At 42.5% G+C, this 20764-nt stretch overlaps 2 protein-coding genes across 6 annotated transcripts; one reads left to right on the forward strand and one right to left on the reverse strand.

Moving 5' to 3' along the window:
- Positions 1-1202: 1202 nt before the first annotated feature.
- On the reverse strand, positions 1203-14944 carry LOC118101404 (sodium- and chloride-dependent betaine transporter). Of its 2 annotated transcripts, XM_035147137.2 has the most exons (17): positions 14752-14944; positions 13404-13450; positions 12911-13111; positions 12098-12232; positions 11379-11519; positions 11062-11173; positions 10334-10387; positions 9251-9377; positions 8760-8894; positions 6518-6621; positions 6308-6432; positions 5539-5651; positions 5322-5459; positions 4650-4752; positions 2911-3011; positions 2554-2700; positions 1203-2457 (listed from the first exon to the last, which is right to left on the reverse strand). In XM_035147137.2, the coding sequence occupies exons 3-17, from the start codon at positions 13098-13100 to the stop codon at positions 2290-2292; spliced, it is 1893 nt and encodes a 630-aa protein (XP_035003028.1). In that variant the 5' UTR covers positions 13101-13111; positions 13404-13450; positions 14752-14944; the 3' UTR covers positions 1203-2289. The 2 variants fall into 2 exon arrangements, with proteins under 2 accessions (XP_035003028.1, XP_035003029.1); XM_035147138.2 differs by lacking the exons at positions 13404-13450; positions 14752-14944 and having other exon boundaries at positions 12876-12990.
- On the forward strand, positions 14343-19091 carry LOC118101406 (protein mono-ADP-ribosyltransferase PARP11). 4 transcript variants are annotated; one of them, XM_035147141.2, is made up of 9 exons: positions 14360-14533; positions 14627-14675; positions 14812-14936; positions 15671-15791; positions 15965-16040; positions 16401-16473; positions 16737-16864; positions 17269-17420; positions 17521-19091. In XM_035147141.2, the coding sequence occupies exons 2-9, from the start codon at positions 14633-14635 to the stop codon at positions 17835-17837; spliced, it is 1035 nt and encodes a 344-aa protein (XP_035003032.1). In that variant the 5' UTR covers positions 14360-14533; positions 14627-14632; the 3' UTR covers positions 17838-19091. The 4 variants fall into 4 exon arrangements, with proteins under 4 accessions (XP_035003034.1, XP_035003032.1, XP_035003033.1 ...); XM_035147143.2 differs by lacking the exon at positions 14627-14675 and having other exon boundaries at positions 14343-14407; XM_035147142.2 differs by lacking the exon at positions 14627-14675.
- The last annotated feature ends 1673 nt before the right edge of the window (positions 19092-20764 follow it).

Consider the following 20764-nt stretch of genomic DNA (forward strand, 5'->3'; position numbering starts at 1 on the left):
TAATTGTATCCTCCTGGATCAAAATGACAGTATTTTAGTTAAATAAACCAATAATAACATGTAAAACTCAAAGTGAAATGTCTCAACGCCATAGATTTGTCTGATTTCAAGATACATATATTATTTCCTGATTAAATAAATGTCTGAAAATGCCTCTTCCAACAACGTGAAGTAAAGTGATAACACAAATTCCTGGATCTGCATGAACTTTTCAAGGGTTATTCCCTGAACCACGCCTCATCTCTCCATGTCTGGCGCAAATTGGTTTATTACTTTTTGTGTAATCGTGCCGACACAAATAACCAAACACAACCTGCTTAGTGGGGGCATGAACCCTTTTTTTTTAAACCATTCACAAATAAGTGCCTCATCTACGTTAAACAGCGTTTGCATAACGACTGTCAACATCCTACTGGCCTCGTTTCGTTCTCCTCGTTTCATTCAGCGTGTCGAGCTGATGAGGTCGCAAGTCGGTGGTTTGGATTTTTTCCATTAGCGTATCTCCCGACTGTGGCTGGTTATGTAAAGGCTGACGGATACAAGCTCTAATTATAAACAGTGGAAGTGTTGCACCACTTGTAAACCTATAGTTCTACATCCACCCCGAGGCGGCTGCTAATATAAGCACAGGGCCGTCAATGTACAAAAGGGGGGGGGGGGTCCCGCCGCCGTTTCTGCATCAATTGAGGGAAATTAAGCTGCAAGTGGTTCCAACAGCTTCCGAATTGCGATTCTCTTCTTGCTGAGACAAAATATTAACTAAAAACTGTCCATTTTAATCCCCTACTTGACCCTTTTTGTTATATTTTTAAAGTCAGACGTTTTCCAAGCTACAGGGTCAGTGAGGATGAGTTGGGGGGCGAGGAGAGGCGGGAGGCTACCAGGCGGAACTGGCTGTTAATTGAATGCCGGGTTGGATCACACACACATGACTGAGCTTGGCAATATGATGGAGCAACGTCATGTTCGCCAAACCACACATATCCTGTGACATCACTCACATTTACAGCTCGTTTCCCTCTTCACCTTCACGCAGGATTTATATATTTATTTTCTGCCAAAAAAGAAAATAGGGAACTCTCGGAATATTTTTTGTGCCAGAAAGCAGGAAACACGAGATCCCGTCACTAGACTGGACTGTTATCGATTGTTGATCCTCCCTGTTCAGAAATCAATATGGACAGAGTCACACTGCACCAGGATATTTAACAAACAGAGGTTTAATCAGATTCATAGAGTTCATCACCATCTGCACGCGTACAAAAGAGAATTCAAAACTTACTGAACAATTTTGTTCACTTCATCCCGTCACATTACTTTAATTCCGACACCCGGACCCCAACAAACCTGCAGATTTTGCATTAACAGAGAGAAAAGTTGTAGTTTGAGCTGCTTTGATTCGATTTTTTTTCAAAACACATTAGAATTACAAGTAAAATGTTGCAATAACTAATGTGTCTGATGCATGAGATGATTAGTGATTTAAAGGAGGTGGAGCTGAAGGTTTAGAAAGGATCAGATCAGGGAGGGTGGAGTTAGAGAGGAGTGATGCAGTCCACACTATAGTGAGTTTGCATATTGTGATGCTGTCCAAATGTATAGCGACATTTTTAATAGACTATACAGTGGACTCATTGTATCCCACAATGCATCGTAAAAAGTAGTGCACACCTGATGTCACTAACCGAGCAATATTCCCATTAAGAGTAAAATAAACATTAAAATGTTATTATGGGACATTCCACCAGCAGACGTTGTTTTACACCATAATCAATAAATTTGGTGTTTGAAAGAGTATTCGGCTTTCTTCTGTTATCGATGAGCTCACGATATATATTCCTCTACATAGAAGTCCCTATACAGGGAGGAGGGGTTAGTGAATGAGTGGGTGATTTCACACAATGCAGATGCCAGGAAAAGGAAAAAGCAGGATTAATGTCACGTCCCGCCTCTTCCTGCTGCTCCACCCCCCTCACGCTTCTGAGCGGAGAATCTCCTGCTGCGTTGTTCACGTGTGAAACATTCAAGTCACCGTCATCGAGTACCGTCAGAAAAACAGACTTCTACAGTTATTAGAAGGATAAGTATGAATACAGTGTGTTCGATTATACGCGGAGTAATATATACATTTAGATATTTTTTTACACTTTAATGTACCCGTCTCAAATGTATTTTTTTTTGGTCTTTTACGAATGATTAATGTGTCGTTTACCTGTCGTTTAAAAGTCATCAATACCACTTATATGCACAATCACTTCCTGCGGGTCTACAAGCGCCATCAACAACCAATCACACCCCGCTGGGCTCCTCCATCATTATCTTCTCGTGTGTTTCGGCCGTGGTCCCGACGGCCGGCCCCTGTGCCTTGAAGATGACACGTTTACACAGCGTGAGCACAGGCTTGTGGGGCCGCGCCTGACGCAGGTCGCTGGACGGAGAGGTCATGTTTTGGGGGTTCTGGTTTAAAAATGGAGGAAAAAACGCAATTTTAAAACCTCATCACGAAACGCACATCTATCGCACAATAATAGCAAGAGTTTTGAATTCACTCACCCTCCACAGTGCCACAAAAATGAACACTGGGATGCACATCAGCGGAGTGGTGAGAAGTAAAGCGCCGACTATGGAGGCCACAGGTTCCAGTTGGTAACCGTACTCGAAGGACGAGAATTGAGTCAACAGTCTCAACAGCAGCAAGAGCTAGGGGACAGAAAAGGGGCGAGTTAGAAGGTGAGGGACAAATTGTTCTTCCAACTAGCAAAGAAATACATGTGGATACGATGTAGTTTCATGTCTTTATTATTTACATTTGATTGGGTTAGTTTTGGTTTCACGTTGTGATTCAAGGAGCAGACTAAGGACTTTTGTATGACATGTGTGCGTCCTGTTTTTTGCACTTATACTACTCACCACAGAGATGAGCGGCGTGATGAACATCCAGCAGTACTTGATCACGGGGTTTGGTCGATACCCGATCATGTCCTCAATGTTGTCGTAGAAACGGTCCGCTCCTGCATTTCAGCAATGGACAGGATGTGTTGGTCAAAAAACGAAAAAGGGAACAAGATTGTTGTTTTCACAGGGAATATAATCCAATGAGAAGGGGAAGCAGATTTAGATTTTCCATTTTATGCTCCTTCATAATAAGTGGACAACATTTACATTGTACCTGGCTTCATTTATTTAGAAACTACAGTTATAGCTTGTTTTTCCCCAATTACAGACACACAAAACCCAAACACAATCCCAAAATGTTGTTCTGAAAACCAGCCTGGGTCCATCGAGGCCCGATACTCAAACTTATATCTCAGAGAATCACGTCATTTAAATGACAAAAATAGAGGTTAAACACCAGTCGTGGTCTAATGAGGAGAAGAGGAGCCAGAGGGGAGATGAAGAAAGTTGTTCATCTTCAGCTGCTCAAGACAGGAACGGGAGGAGAAGAGAAACCTGGCGTGAGATTGATGAAGTACACGACCAGCATCGAGCCCGTTTCAGCAGCAACCTCCATAAATGATGCAGTGAATCAACCCCTGAAAACTAACTCCATCTCTGCGGAGCACCGAAGTGAAGAGGTATCTGCACTTACGACTCAGACTCGCTCTGAAGGGGCCGAACGAATGGCTAAACAGGTAAAAGAGGGGGAAAAGGAAGCCGCTGCGGCGACTGATCGATACCTCGCTTGGAAACTGAATGCGTACACGTGGCCAGGATGTTTCTGAGGAAATATGAGACACCTAGCTTCAGTTTCACGAGAGAACATTTTGAGAAAGTTACATATCGAGAGGTGAGAGTTAATATGGAAAGACAAATAAGGAGATCAGAGGAATTCTTCTCCGACGGGCAATTCAATGGTGGTGGACAATTGGGATACACAAGAAAAAGGTTTGTAATATATGGGTAATTAAAAAAGAAGAAATCCCGACACATTTATAGAGAGCGCAAACAATTCATAGATTTCAGTTTATTTCTGTGTTACCCTGCTCATGTGGGAGAGATGAGGCCTGCTCCACACGTTTAACCAACACAGAAGGTGCTGATGCAGGTTTAGACCAGCAGGTGGAGGACTCGTCCCAGGGCTGAATGAAGATATGGACAGTGGCATATAAAACCACTAGGGCTGTTCAATCTTCCCCAATAATCCCATTTGATTTTCATTCCTCATTGTTTAAAAAAATCGAATTATATTCAATTGTTGATGACATTTTACAATACAATTTTGCCTATTATTCCCATGTACCTTGTTGACACAGGATTGTGTGTTACCATTGCCAGAAAAAGTTCATTTGTATTTCTAACATGTTGCCCCCTGGGTTGGGGTCAGTTGCAACATCTGATGTGTTCCATTTAATTGAATATTCTGAATGATGTAATCATCTTTCACTGATGTGTGTTACTAGCAGGCATATTTAAGTGGAATATTAATAAATTGTTGCTGTAGTCCAAACAGTCTTTGAGCTACAGAGAAATGCGTTATATACATATGCAAGTTTAGGATAAATATACCATAAATGAAGAGTATCGAAATTGCAAAAGTTCAACATAAATAAAATCTAAAAGTTTGTAATGACGATACCTCGTTTTACGACTGGATAGAAATTGTAGAGTAAGAAACAAAATCACTTTTTGTAGCCGATGACCTGACGTACCGTACACCCAGCCGATGATGATGGTCTCCAAACAGGAAATGACGAGGAGAATGCTCCCATTGGCTCCAAAACCGTCAACAATTTGAAAGGGGATTATCCCTCCCTGAAGCACGAGCAGGAAAGAAAAATATGCGAAAAAGGCAAAAGGTCACAGCAAGTACAAGAAAGAGCATCTTCTGCATCACTGTCCGAACTATAATCGTTCATTTTCTGCAGTTTCGGTTTTCTCGTGGAATCTGGCAACTTTTTAAGTGAAGCCAAGGCTTTGAGCTGAATGCTAATGTCAGCATGCTAACATGCTCACAATGACAATGCTAACGATGTGAAGCTGATAATGCTGATAATGTTGACAGTGTTGACCATCAGAACTCATCATGTTAGCATGCCTCTATTTTAATCACTAGCTTTTTAATTAAGACTCAGTTTGCGGCCTAAGCTGGAACGGCTGATCCACGGCAATGACAATTTTGTGAGGACGCCTTTTAATTGTATGATCGGCTTTATAAGGTGAAGTGCGACGACACCGTAGTCAGAAAATTACAAATTACAAAGCTTTGTAATTCTAGAGGCTTGGTTAAAGGCTAGAACGTCTATGATGTGTTGGTTGGGAGTCGGGTTCGGGCTCCCCAGGTCCCGTTTAGCTGGGGCCCCCGAAGCGCCCTCGCACTTTACCTCAGTGATGAACGTCAGCCCCAGTAAGAAGCAAACGACAGCAATGACCAGGACCAGGACCTCCCTCGCTCCAGGCCTCCTCAGGTGACGTGGGAACATGTCTGTGATGGCTGTGGCCAGACTCTCCATAAACATAATCTGTGAGCACATGACCTCATGATTAGATTTTTGTAACTATGATCCAGAGATACTGTATTTTGCATGACGCATTACAGACATGAGAGTCGACGCCCAGGAGGAAGACCGTGAGGAAGAAGAGCACAGTCCAGAAAGTTGAGACAGGCAGCACCGACAGGGCCAAAGGAAAGGCCTTGAAGATCAAAGAGGGACCTATAAAAGCAAAAATGAAATAATGTCTCATTCTTTAGAATGAGCTGTGAACAAGGAAGCTAAAGTGATTTTTTTTTCTTCTGTCTTGGGTTATTTTACTCTACTGAAACGGTTTTCAGACATGAACTCTGGAAAATGTCAAGATTATCGTTTCTGTCCGGCTGCAGGTAATAATTCGTCTCAGCTGCTATTGGCCTTAGTTAATCATCTGTGATTTTAACTTATTTTATGTTTTTATATTGCATTTATATTCTCCATCTCTAATGTTCAGCTGAGGTTTGTGTGGATACAGATTTCCGTACTCAAGACATCCTTGATCCTGAGTTATATAGCATATAAAATGATTAAGGTATAGCAACATTCTATAGAGATACATGAGGTGCTTTCCAAAACAGTTACAAGGGGAAAAAAGTAGAGCAAACAATTAAAAAACATTAATGTTAAAAAAAAGCATTAAAATATAAGAAAACGTCATAGAAGGTCGACATCATTTTCAATGCCTGAGAAAATCCTTCACTGAAGTGAAACACCCTTTTAGCTGTTTCTAAATACAAGATGCCATCTTGTGGACAGTGGAGGTAGTTGGCAACACTGCCAGCTTTCCAATGCATTGTCATAAACACAGCAACTGTTTTAGGATTGCAGCGCTAACTCACCTGCAGTGACAACATCATGAAGATCCACACCCTGCACGTGAGCCAGGAATCCCAACACTGAGAACACGATGAAACCCGCAAAGATGCTAGTCACACAGCTCAGGCAGCACAGTGCCATGCAATCCCTGCAACAGAACAAGACAAGTCTCAAAAAGCCCACTGATGAAAGATGGCGAATGTGAGGACGTGCGCGGGTAAAGCACCCCCGACCTGTAGCAGTTGCGGTTGTACTTGTTGTAGCTTCCCAGAGTGGTCAGCACCCCTTGAGACATGGCGTAGGTGTACATCACACACATCGCTGCAGCCTCCCATGCCTGGAGAAGCCGTGAAATTGACTTTAGATTTGAATCACTTTATTTGTAACACACAGTCACAGAACATGACAACTCTTTCAGTGATGAAAAACTATCATGTTCACAAGAATGGGACGGACAGACAACCAGAAAACATAATGCCTCTTGCCACTGACTGTTGGCTGAGGCATAAAAAATGTTTTAAGCAACGAAACAAAGCAACGGAAAATGTAAGTCATCAAAATTAAACGGAACAACTACGTGTGAACCACATTTGCATTTGTTCATTCAGGTCTGTGGGTGTAGGCGGCATTGTTTACACGACTGTCTGTCTTCAGGCCCTGGTCCTGACAGCATCTGGTTCACATTAGGGGCACCACAGCGCTGAGAGTCTTTCACGCTATACGAGACAGAACACTTCCCGCTACACAAATTGGAAAGGCTCCAAAGCAACACACAGCTCCCCGCACTCTCCCTGCGACGGGTCTGACTCATTCCCAGCCTCGGGTCAGGGATGGAGGCCTCGGTCTGAGGCTAAGGACCTTCGCTTCCAACACTGGACAAAGAGGAAACTATTGCGCCCTTAGAAGCATGCGGTTTATTTCGAAGCCTTGGTTGGCTGCTCTGCATATTCACACATGGATAAAATCTGACACATTCACACATGACACAGACCACAGATGCGGGCCAGGGCTCCATTTTGATTTCCTCTGCAGCTCAAGAGAAAAACAGATGCCTGTCCGCTAGACTCACGCACGCTATTAGAAACAGATCTGCTCTTTAAGACCAATCTCGCATTGTGCAACTCCGCTCATAACCGCTTTCACCTGCTTTCAACATTCAACAATAATGAGCTGTTCCCTTTTGCTTGCTTCCATGGTTACAGAATAAGATTCTCCCGATAGTTCAGAGTTTTATGAAAAGCTTTTTTCTACATCGTCTGATAAGCAAAGCCACAGCTTGTTTATTTTTATATTTGCTTAATTTATTTCATGCACACACTTCTTACAGGAGTCCCTATATAAACATGTGTGTGCATGTATGCAAAACGTTGCTGCATGGGAAGAGGAAATGACCCCCCGCCTGCCCCCCAAAGACAAAATTCCGCAGGCTTAACCCTCCGATGATAGCGTTTCACCCCAGAAGCTGAGAGTTGTGTTGTGAGAAAAAGAGAGAGAAGCAGCAGGCAGGATGGGGGAGGAGGCTGCGGAAGGTTTTAATGATCCAGTTTGTGGGAGAAAGACCCCCTGCCTTTTTAACGTGTTGTTGCTGGATACAACAGACGCAGTCATTGTGCAGGCAGCATTGCAACTAGTCTAGAATCAAACCTGTTCTTTTGAAAGAATGCAATGCCGTGTGTTGGTTGTTTTATTAATGTAAAAAAGGTTCAAACTTTTGCAACAATGGTCAATAGCTATGCTGACTTTTTATGCAAGTACACTCTCACAATGTGTTTTCGGAAATCCCACTGGAGAGGACTGAATATTAGGGGTTAGAATCACAGGGAAACTCACGATGCAATACCATACGTGATAAATGCCCCATGATAATGATAATATCACGATACAGCAATAATGTATATATTGCAAGACAATCATAACGTTAGATCCCGATATCTTTTTAACTGAAGAAGAATACAAAACAACCCTAAAGAGCTAAAAGTGCAGGATTTGCTGAGATTAGGTGTCATTTTCCCAGAGTTTAAGGTAAAACATTACACAAAAAGTGCATCTTTGTGTCTCTTTAGTCGTAACAAACACACTAACATGTCAATGTCCTCAAATGACATCATTCCAATGTAAAATAACCATAAACTGGCAAAATCCCAAGCTATAGAACTAAATATCGATATTTGGTGCCAGCATATAGATAATCGTATATTGCTGTAAGGGTATTTTGTCCCACCCCAAGTGATGATGATGTTCATGTTTGATTTCTTTGCCCAGCTTCTCACAGAGAAAGGGCCTCTGTTTGCTTTTGCTGTTAAGTCCCCGTCTTGGGATCGGAAACAGGAGTCAAGGCGGGGGGGGGCTGTCTATTCATCCTGTTAGAACAGAGGAATCTAACAGAGAAATGAGCAGGAAGCCGAGAGAGTTGGCTGAATTTCAGATGGCAGCCAAATGGCTTTACTGAGAATTTTTAAAAAGTCATCATCTTACAAATGGGTCGGCGAGTCTTCTTAAATCTGGGAAGAGGTAGTAGTACAGGCCCTGCCCGGCTCCTGGGAGCGTCACTGCACGGAAGAAGAGGATGAGCAGCAGCAGGTAGGGGACTGTAGCTGTGAAGTAGACCACCTACAAAAACACAAAATAACACAAAGGTTATTGGTTTCGCACGCCACTTTATAAAGATGGTATATACGAGTCAGCCCGACTTTAGCATTAAGGTTTTATACTTTTTGCTCCGTTTTTGGTCTCCACCGACTCAATCCTGAATAGAGATCTGGCTCTTTTAATGCCCACACTCTACTAAGCTAATCAGCTGCTCGCTAACTTTGTCCATGTGCCATTTAGTGTTGGCACATCATGTAAATTGGGTTTAACTCACTTGATTTCTAAATTAAAAGAAAGAAGTAAAAGGTTTGACTTGTTTTTCTTTCGTCATATGTTGTTTGTCCCGGAAGTTACAGCAGAGGCCAACAAAGACTCACCTTTCCAATGGATTTGATTCCCTTCCATGTGCAGAAGTAACATATGACCCAGGCCAGCAGGAGACACGGAGCCAGGTCCCAGTGCACCTTACCCAAGAGCTTGTCAGACATTCTTAACACACGATTCCTGTCAATCACACCGGAAACAAATGAACACACAACACAAAGCAGCAAATATTTTCTTTTGAAATACAGATGATATAATCGCTCTCAGATTTTCTTGGATGGCTTCAATTTATATTGAAAAGGGCTGCAGGGAGAAGAGCATGCATTGTTCCCATTATGTGGAGCAATAGTATGTTGGGATTGATTTCGCAGTATCTGTTCTCACACTAAATCACGAGATTAACAAATGGAGAGAAGCAGCTGTGTTTTGAAACGTTTAAAAATGAGGGGGAGGAAACAACAGTGAGTTCTAACATTTCCCAGAGTTTGCCTTTCACAAGTGAAGAATGCAGCAGGAGATTGTCCGAGTCAGACGCGTTCAAATGTCCGAAGCATTCAAGTGATGTGTAAACACCGGCAGCGTCGGCCCTTATCCCCAAAAGCTCTCGAATCTCGTCGTCTTTTCAAGTTGACATCTTCATAGGCATCTTTTTACGTGTATCGCTCCTCTTTTTTATCCTGATATATGTACTGTAATGGAAAATTCCACTGATCAATGTCTTATTACTGTTTTGACTGTTTTCTGTGCACTTAGCTGATACAACATCAATGTCTTCCACGTCCTGTTGACCTTTATTTGTGCAACTGTGTGCTGGATTTGATTCCTCTTTTTATATGAGATGCCAGACAGTACACTTTCATGTCCGTCGCATGTTAGAAACCATGATCAACGCGTGTACTCGCCCGCACATTTTCCTGCTGTATAGTCACATGTGTTCACCCTGACTTTTCACCATTAACATAACATTCACTCAGCAGCCCAAGAGTAAAGATGGCCTCTCAGTATCAGTGAACCATGAGGAGCTGATTGCTGAGGAATGTTTGGCCTAAAGAGAAGCTCACTGAGGGGGAGGATTTTACTGTTGTTTTTAGATCATGTTAGAAGAAGATAAATGTTCTAGCCGATGTCTCTCTCACCTCCAGAACTCCTCCGCCGGTGTATTGTCCGGCTGTGATAGGTCCGTTAGATTGCTGTCAAAGTGAGTTGAAATCACAGTAATATTAACAGTAATTTTTGAAATGCTAAAAACTATTCAGGTTCATCTCCATTGCAGCCCATTATTTGTATATATATTTTTTTAACATTACGGGAATTGCCAATAGATAGATGAGAAGGCACACACAGGAGTGATACTGCTTTTATGAGGCAGATACAAATATTGATATTTGTAAGTTAAATAAATAATCACATAACAATACATGTTTAATAACTGTTTAATTGATTTAGCAAAAGAAAACAATCTTGACTCCGATACTTACATTTTTTCTCGCCAAGATACCTTTGACAGTTTATTAAAAGATAGATGATGTGACATATTGCCCCCTGGTGGCTGGCAGCAGTATAGGTTGCCTCCTCCATGTGGGTGGATGGGACATGTACCGAACTAAAAAGACTCTACAATGGGACACCTTATTTGTTTTTTTTCTATTTATTGTGTGAACCTTTCAACCCAAAACGGTCCAAGACAAGAACCTCCTGCTCCGAACACATAAAAGAATGTGTTTCCCGCAGCAGTTTAAACTATGGTGGCCGAGACTCATCTCATATATCTTACAATTTTCTTATGTATCACATCAACACGATGAGTTCCCACTACGAATTCAGCCTGTGCCACAAACAGCTCAATGGTAAAGATGCAACTTACAGGTACGATATGGACTCAAAGTCATCAGGCAAGGAGATGTTGTCTAGGAAAGACCAGCTGGTGTTGGGGTAAAACTGGTGGGGGATCATGTTGAGTGGACTGTGACATAACTCTACAAAGGCAGAGGAGAGAGAGATCACAGTGAGACGAATGGTGCGTACGTCAAAACGCTAAAATACGTTGGAGGTTTTATCGTGCATTTCCTCTGAGGTCTGCAACAAATTGAGATTTAGTCTGTATGTGTGTTGAATTCCATGCTGCTGATCAAATACAGATGTACATAAACAAGGCAGCATGTGTTGGTGATGGCGTCTTACCAGAGTTCCACGAGTTGTCACAAGTAGACCAGGGCAGGGGGCTTTTGAAGGAGTAAATCAGGTAGAAGATATTCCAGGCCAAAACGACGATGAAGTACGTGTTCAGATAGAACGTGGTCACTTGGGACGCCATCCCCACCCCTGCAGGACACAATGGGTTTTCACCCAGTTAGTGAAAGTCGTGGCGGCCATCTTCTGCCGTGTTATGCAACACTCGTAGCTCCGCAGGGCTGGTTTAGATCCCAGTTCTCCAACACTGGTGCATACATGTGTTCTCTGGTTCACTTGGAGCAATAAACCAACGGAAGTTTGCACAATCAATGAAATGTTGCCTTACACTCACGATTAGTGAATCCTTTGCCCTACACAACTTAGCCTGACACAAGCATGACTGAGGATGTACAAGTCAGCTATTGTTGAGGGTTGAGCTGCTGCTGAACTCCTGCAGAGACTCTAAAAGCAGACCACTGAATAAACTCAAAGACGGACTCCTACACTTTCCTCAGAAAACAGCTCTACGAGGTTTAAATATTCGAAAATATAACTGTGATCTCTAGATTGTTGGTTCATGAAAAAGTAAGACGTAATCTCTTGCTATTTACATGATTTAAGAGCGTGCAAGGCCTTCAAACAGAAAATAATGAAAACCATCCATTTCCTGTTGTATCAATGGACTAATTGTGCAATTCTCCAAAAACGCGTCCGAGCATGGTTTTTACCCTCGAACATGGGACATATCTTCCTCCAGGCCGTGACTGCGCCCTCGTTGGTGTACTGGCCCAACGCCGTCTCCAGTAAGAAGAGAGGGCCGCCGATGAAGAGGAGGAACAAAAAGTAAGGGATGAGAAAAGCAGCTGGAAGGAGACAAAAGATGAAGACTTGTGAGGAAGGGGTTCCACAAACACCGGCATGGAATAAATCACATATTAAGCCACAATTCCTGTACATGTTATATAAGATTAGGGAATCGTTGGAATAACTGATAATTCTGCATTGAATAGAGTTACAGTGATATTATATAATTTGCAATGTACTTAATATAAACAGACCCTGTGTATAGAATTGTGTGTGAGGGGGTGTGGCCTCTTTACAGAAGAATCCAACTAAAATGGGACCTGATGAAATGTTGACTATGATGACAACAATGGAAACTCTGGAGGTAAATCCAATCGCAAAGGGTGTTATGTTTTTGGCCCGTTTGTCCATTTGTTTGTTAGTTAGTTCGCAGGATGGAAATTAGTTTTATAGTTTTTGCGTAATCCTGGTCACAATCAAACAAACAAACAAACCAACAAACAAACGGACAGAAGTGAAAACAGAACCTTCTAGGCCATGTGGAGGTATGTGTTGTACCCATTGCATGAGCATTACTTCCCCATATATAGTGAACTTGTGTTATTTTGCTATTGATGAAAATTATATTGCGATAATTATTGTTGCAGTGCAATCACCGAAGCCTATTTGCATGTTAAATCTATGCAAAGCTATTACACTAACCTCAGCCAGCAAAAAAACCCAAACCTGCCTCTCACCTCCTCCATGCCTGTAGCACGAAAAAGGAAATAGCCAAAAATTCCCAACGCCAATGATTCCCCCAGTCATGGCGAGTAGGAACTCCTTGTTGTTGGCCCACTTCCCTCTCGGAGGAGCCCCCTCTTCACGTGGCCCCTCATCTGGACCCACTCCTGCAGCACTTGGTCCCCCGGCTTTTTCCTCGTCCATGGTCTCTCACTCTGTTGCATGCACACATAATAAACACTGGAGTGAAAATGCAAGCCAGGTCTCCCAGGGTCTTTGCAGCTCTCTTATACCCGTGCACTTTATTTGCAGATATGGAACACAAGCATTTCTGGTGGTGCTCATAGTTATCACAGCAGTTCACACAACATGGAGTCTGGTTGAATCAGCTCCAGAAGAAAGAGGCTGTGACAAAACCAACCAAGCTGCAACATGCAATTCACTGCTAATACATTGGAATACATTATTAAATGTCTAGCCTCTGACACAAAGATAAGAAGGACTCACCCTTGCAGCTTGCAGCGTGCTCCCTCAATGAAATTCGACTGAGTGAACTTTGAAAAAAGAAGAGAAAAGATTTGTAAAGAGGGAGTGTCCTGCCGTCTGTGACACACGCACACGCGCGCGCGCACGCACGCACGCGCACGCACACACGCACACACGCACGCACGCACGCACACACACACACACACACACACACACACACACACACACACACACACACACACACACACACACACACACACACACACACACACACACACACACACACACACACACACACACACACACACACACACACACAACAAAATGCCCAACCCTCATGTTTGTTTATTTGCAAGGACTTCTTGGTTAAATCTGACACATTTACATGTTGGACATGTTGTTTACTGTCATTTTTAAATATATACTCTTCCATAAATAAAAGTACTAACCACTATATTCACTGTATGTAATTATGTGTGTCTCAATGCATTGCAGTATATAATAGTAATGTAAAAAAATATATCTGTAGGTTTGGCAAAGTATTGGGATTCTCACTGTGTATTTATTTCACAGGTAGGACTTATAGCTTTTGACTAATTGCACGTTGTTCGAGAGGCTTTGTAGCTTTCTCGTTTCTTGTGAGGATTTTACCATCAAAGGAATCATCAAAGGCGAGGAGGTATTTAGGATGACTGCTGACCGGGCCACATGGCAGTCTGTAGACAGCCATACAAGCCTGTCAGGTATATCTTTGGACTTAGCGTTCGTTACTATTTGTGTTTGTTGTTTTGCTGGCTGTTTGTATTTGCTAGTTGTAATATTACTATTAATAACAGAAAACTAGTGAGTGATGCGTGGACCCGCTCTGTGCCTGACAGAACAAACTGAGGGCAGCACCGCCTTCCCCCCCACCACCACCACCACCACCACCACCACCACGCACCGTAAGTCACAGTGACGCAGTGACGTAAGGCGCGTGACGAAGCAGGAAGTAAAAGTAAACAACGGATAGGGAAGTGAAAATGGTAAGCAGCGTTAGTCATCCTCCCTCGTCCCGAGTCCGTGGCTTCTCTGGTGCTTTGTTAGAAAATGCCTGAAGGCTCCGTCCCCCGATAAGGACAGGGACCCAGCAGGAGGCCGGCGGGACCCCGGTAAGACACCTGTAGAGCCGGGGAGAGTCTGGCTGCGGCTGCCGCTAATGATAAGCTAGCTGGATGTGATCACTTCCCTGCTTTTGTTTACAGGGTGAAATGTCCTCACGGCCATGGCTTAAAAACTTCACCCTGACATTAGGTGTGTGTGCGACGAATAACACCACAACACCCCCCCAATCCCCCTGTCCCCACCCCCCTGTCCCCGGTCCTCACACCTGCTTGAACTCCAGCTGCACGTTCCCGTCTAAAGAGTTTTGCCCCTGCTGTTGTTTCAGATGTAGCCATGTTAGCCATCAGGGCGTCAGAGGAGGAGTCCGTCGAGATGGAGGAGATGGACACCTCGGAGCCCAACTGGTGCTGGTTCTACCTGGCGGAGTGTGGCGTGTGGCACATGTTCGAGGTACGGTTCACGGGACGGGACGGGACGACGCACCCGGCAAGCACCAGCGTTCCCTGTCTCTGTCCAATTCAAGGCAACTTTATTAGTTCTAAGAGGCGCATGGAGTTAAACAGCAGATCAGTTGTGTGTGACTGTAGAAGGTTAACAGGATAACCTCTCCTGTCTCCCACTGAAACACCAGGAGAACCATTGATTAGCTGATCGATTGGGTGATTATTTGCGATTCCCTTTTCACCTGCCTGCACAAACCACAGCTCGTCCCAAAGGCAGCAGCCAGACTCCTCATCCAATCTGCTGAAACACATCACGTTGCTCTGATTGTAGCTCCTCTTCGTTGGGGATATTTTTAAGGATAAAGATAAAGTGTCCATGTGCTTCAGGACATTGTGATTTTGTTTTTTTTCCGTTTTCGAATATTTTTATTGACAAAAATAATTATTTGTTCCTGCCCTAAATGTTAGACTGGGACTGCAACTGATAATTATTCAAATTAATTGCACACAATGTTATGGATTGTTATTGAAAATAGACCAAAATAGGAAGAAATGCAATTTATTATCACGTAAAAACTGATAAAAGCAACTGGGACAAACTAATATTTACCTATGATGAATAATCTAAATTGTTGCCACTTGTGTATTAATTTATTTTGTCCGTTCACTACGTAATTAATCAAATAATCATATCATTTCTCCAAATAGACTTTTACTGATGTTCCTCCCTTCTCCTGTCAGATTGACCCCAGTGCGGCGTGCTCTGTGACCAGTGCTCAGATTGAGCAGTGCTACAGCAGGAACCAACGCGGCGTGATGGAATTCTACACGGCCAAGTACACCTACAGACTGGACTTTGCAGGTATGGTGATGACAGACCCAACTTCTTTGCCTGACACTGCACAGTCAAAAGTAAATCAGTCGCACAATATGAGGCTTAATGTAGGTAAAAAAAAAGATAGATAAAAGGATAAGTTGTGTTTGAGTTCATCCTGTTGAAGAAGTTGCCCTAATCGTAATTAAATTCCCTACCAGTGATGCGACAGATCAATGTGACAACAGGGAAGCAGCGGCCAATCAAACGCTCCCTCCACTCTGCGACTGGCTTCAGGTAAGATTTGGGGGTTAAAGTGAAAGTGCAGAAAACTTTTCGTCTTCATCCTCCACAAAAGAGAGAGACGTCTGTAGGGAGCGGGAGGAGGTCGGGACGCTTGACATGAAAGGTCAGGGTTCAAACATCTGCTAACCCTTAGAAATCCCTAAAAGTTGACCCTAAATTGCAAAGTGCTCCACAGGGAGCTTCCCTGCTGCTGACCCTCAGTTTAAGTCTCTAAAAAGCATAGAGTTTTTTTTTCTCAAGCAAAAACACACATCTTAGAATAGATTCTTCTTGAATGACACTGATTAAATGACATAACACAAATACACACAGCCTTGTTTTGTTGTAACAGTCTGTCACTTATTCTCTCAGGTTTATTTGTGATAATCTTGCTTTGCCTGTCCCCTGTCACTGGGAGAGGATAAACACAGATGAGCCCTATCAGGTGAGTGAAGTAACACACATTACTGTCACGTACACTATTTGTTTGGTTCACTCATGTAGCCATGAATACACAGTAGCATACAAAACCAATTAGTAACATTGCAAGTTCTGACAGGAGCTAAAACAACATGGATATTTACAACAACAATCAAATCTTTTTTTAGTTGTTTACTGGTTTTGATTTAAATTTCCAGCCAAGCTTTGACTGTGCATCTCTCCCATAACTTTGACTGTTTTAACTCACGATTGATTTTGTGTCCACAGCTCATCCAGCTCGGCAGAGACACGTATGAGTTCAAAGAAGTCGCCAGATTGTACGAAAGGACAATGGACCATCCAATCAAATCCATCCAGAGGATTCAGAACCTGGACCTGTGGGAGTTCTTCTGCAGGTACACAATGGTGGTGTTGTTGTGAGCGTACCGCACAGTGTCCAGAGTGCTAAGCTTTGATGGACTTAGAGAGTACAATCAATCTGTTTTCGGTCCATAAACCTTTTTCAACACGGACAAGATTCAAGTTTCTTTACAGTGAGGGGTTTCTGTTTAAAGGCAGGTTATATCTTTCATATTGTAATCGGTGAGGGTCTACATGCCTCACCACATGCACCTAAACCCATGTCAGACGATTCTTTCCTTTTCAAAAACATTTACCTCATTTGAAACATCAGTATGTTTGTAAATTAAGTCAATTACACATATCCCTCTTGCCCCTATGTGGCTTCAAATGCCACTCATTCATTGACAAAGTGATGACCTGTGCTCTGTTGTCAATACTTTGTTCCCCCCCCCCGAAGGAAGAAAACACAGTTGCGAAAGGTCAAACGTACGCTGGATATCGAGGAGCGAATGCTGTTTCACGGCACCGGACACAGCAACATACAAGCGATATGCACGTTTAACTTCGACTGGCGGCTGACAGGAAGCCACGGCGACGTCTACGGCAAAGGTAAACGACTCTGTTGTGATGTAGCATCATGAAATAATTTAACACACGCTTGTTTTTTTTGGTCAGAATCTAACATTTTCCTCACTCGTCTTTCCTCCAGGGAGCTATTTTGCGCGGGATGCCAAATACTCCAGTAAGTTCTGTCACACCACGGGGAAGCACAACAACATCCTGCAGCGGCACGGACTCGCCCCGCCGATATTTGCGAGCGAGCCGCCCTACAAGACCATGTTCCTGGCCAGAGTGCTCGTCGGCGAGTACACGGTCGGCCATCCCATGTACTGCAGGCCGCCGTCCAAGGACGCCAGCTTCACCAACTTTTTCGACAGCTGCGTGGACGACATGGCCAACCCAAAGATTTATGTCATTTTCGACAGCAATCAGATTTACCCGGAGTATCTGATTGAGTTCTACTGACTACGAACACGTCTATTTGATTTTACAGAGGCTGGATCTCAAATCATCAAAAATATTTACGACACAGAGTCGGATGACGAGATGAAACGGACAAAAGAAGCAGTTTAAAGGACGTTTTACTTTTTCTTTCAGTCGGATCCAGTGCCTGACTGGAGCATGAGTCATCTATTAAAGTGCCTTTGGGGGAAACTGCAGAGACAATAAAGACTTTGTGTACAGTTTGTATACTGTACAGTCTAAGATACGACAGTACCTAGTGGTTAGAATGTTTCTGTGACTTAAAAAAAAGGATGAAATACTAAGTTAAGGTCAGTGTTTATGGCGATTGTTTTTTTTTTTTAAATAAAAGGCAGAATCTGTGCTCCGCTTGTGCAAATATCTGTTGTTTAAAGTAAGAGAGGCAGCCTGTTGGTTCAGAGGTGACGTCCTGCCGCCGGCTACAGCCCTTCCATTACATCCACAGTGCCACATATGAGCGTATTCATATAGACATGATTCCAAATGACCAAACCAAAACCTACAACACGTTCCTGCTCACTCATGTAACATCGTTGTGTGTCATTCGGTGGCATCAACATCTGTGTGTCGCTAGTACAGAGTATTACGTACACATGGATCTATTTTTATTTTGTTTTTAGTCATAAAAACACTTCTACCTCTGATTCTTTTTTTTTTTTTTTTTTTTTTTTACCCATGCATCAGTGCACTTTCCCCCCTTTCCATGAAAGGTTTTTGTAATTGTGTCACAATGACATAAAGTTGTGATGTCATGCACACTCGTTGTCCTCTTCTCTCAACAACAAGTGCCAGTGACGAATGAATTTGGTAAAAGAAAAAGACAAGTTCCCAAGATCAGTTTTTCGCATCGCGTTGTGTGACATCATCATCTTTCTTTGAGGGACGAGCAGGAAATCTTTGCACCCGGTGTAAATGTATTTAAAAGAAGATACCATAGCCAGCACATGTATAGTACTCTAAAGAAAAATAACCACACAATGTAATGTTGCTTTTGCTCTGTGTATTTGTTGAGAACCTTGTATGATTGTGTGAGTTGTCGAACAGCTGGAACAATAAACAGATTCAGATTGTACGTTTACTGAAACAGTTCGAGAAAAGCTACAGCATTTCCTTATTGTAATTGCAGGAAAGTGACATCTTCAGTCTTTACACTAAAAGCTGTGTGCGTGGGGCTATATGTGTGTCTGTAATTTGCACATGTTTGAACTAATAAACTTTTCAGCATTAAAGCAAAAACTGATTCATTTCTTGTGGAATGTTTTTCGGAGACGACCGAGTGCCACATGCTCCTCCTCCTGTGTTTCGAAGCAGAAAGATAATTTTACACTCACTATTGGTGTGTTACTTAAGAATGTAAAAGCACAAATAACTTGACAAAAATATGCTCAAGTAAAAGGAAGTATCACATTAACTTTTCTGCTTGAGTTGAGTGAAGTGCTTAAAAGTAAAAGTAAGTTTTAAAAGTACTTGCTGAGTGTAGCCTACTCCCTAATTCAACAGCCTTCCTCATTGTTTTCTTTACCACTTGAAATATATAAAAAGAAGTATAGTAGTATAACGTGCAGACATAAATAGTGTATTAAAAGTGAAAAGTACCTGGAAATAAATCTACTTCAGTAAAGAAAAGATACATGAAAAATATACTGAAGTACAGTAAAGAAGTAAATGTACTTTGTTATGTCCCATCACTGATATTAATATATTAACACGATACTTGCAATTAAATACAGTAATATTTGTATCATATGAAATTACAATTGTCTTTGGTTTTGTCACTGTTCTTGTTCCAATTGATGAAAAGAAGGAAATGTATGGAACTGTACTTCAGGGGTGAATCCACCAGAGGTCCCTGTTCACACGTGTAACAGATGAGGAGCAGCAGTGGACCTCCTGGCGCAGGTCAGCTGTGGCTGCTCCACATCGTGTGAAGGGGGTTTTCAATATAAAGGCAGGTTTTTGTCATTATTTCTGCATAAGCCTCCTGCAGAGTGAGTCTGCAGCTCATCAGGATGTTTTCAGAAACTCAGCTTGTGTCTTTACCAACATTATTATTACTTCATTCATTCAAGCCGTATGCATGTTGCTGTAATGAAAACCTTTAGTGACATATCAGTGAAAATAAATTGTTTTTTTGTGAGAAATCTTACATGACACATATTTAATCAAAAATTCCATTTGGAGAGGACGCCAATATCTATCTCTTCTAAAACTTCTCTGCCCTCGCTCTGCTTCCCTTTATTTGGATAAACGGATAATGTCCAGATGTTGTGCTTCATCTGCATGAGTTCATAGTGAATATTCACTTTTAAATTGTAATTGTACATTTCTGTTTGGTGTAAAAAAAAACATTTTATTTTCCATCTTCTTTTACTCTGACCCAGGAACATGTATATTGATGCTTATACCCCTGCAGAGGTCTTACAAGTGTTGCCTTGACATTAGATACCAAGATTATTTATATAGACCCTGTAGTTGCAGAGAATAATTGTAGGAATGACATTTTCAAGCAGGGGCCTGAGAAAAGGGCCAAATCAAGTAAGCTACTTTATACTTCTGCTCCACTGCAGTTCATGCATTTATTTGACATAAAGAGAGAATTGAAATTAAACCTGTGGTTGGTAAAGCCTGCAGAGACCCTGAGAAGTGGCTGTGGCTGAGGGGTAGGTCGGTTGTCCTCCAACCAGAAGGTCGGCGGTTTGATCCCAGTATCCTTGGGCAAGATGCTGAACCCCAAATGGCGCCTCATAGAAAAAAGTGCTGCCCATAGATGCACTGTATGAATATATATATTTATAAATACAAACCATTAACCATAATGGTGCAATTCTAGTCTTTGCTGATGTGACAATATGTCAACAGCAAAAACGACATTAACCACGTACATTTTTCTTGCCCTCCCTCCACCCTCG

This window comes from Hippoglossus stenolepis, chromosome 22, assembly GCF_022539355.2.
Source record: "Hippoglossus stenolepis isolate QCI-W04-F060 chromosome 22, HSTE1.2, whole genome shotgun sequence".
In the NCBI taxonomy this organism is placed as follows: domain Eukaryota; kingdom Metazoa; phylum Chordata; class Actinopteri; order Pleuronectiformes; family Pleuronectidae; genus Hippoglossus; species Hippoglossus stenolepis.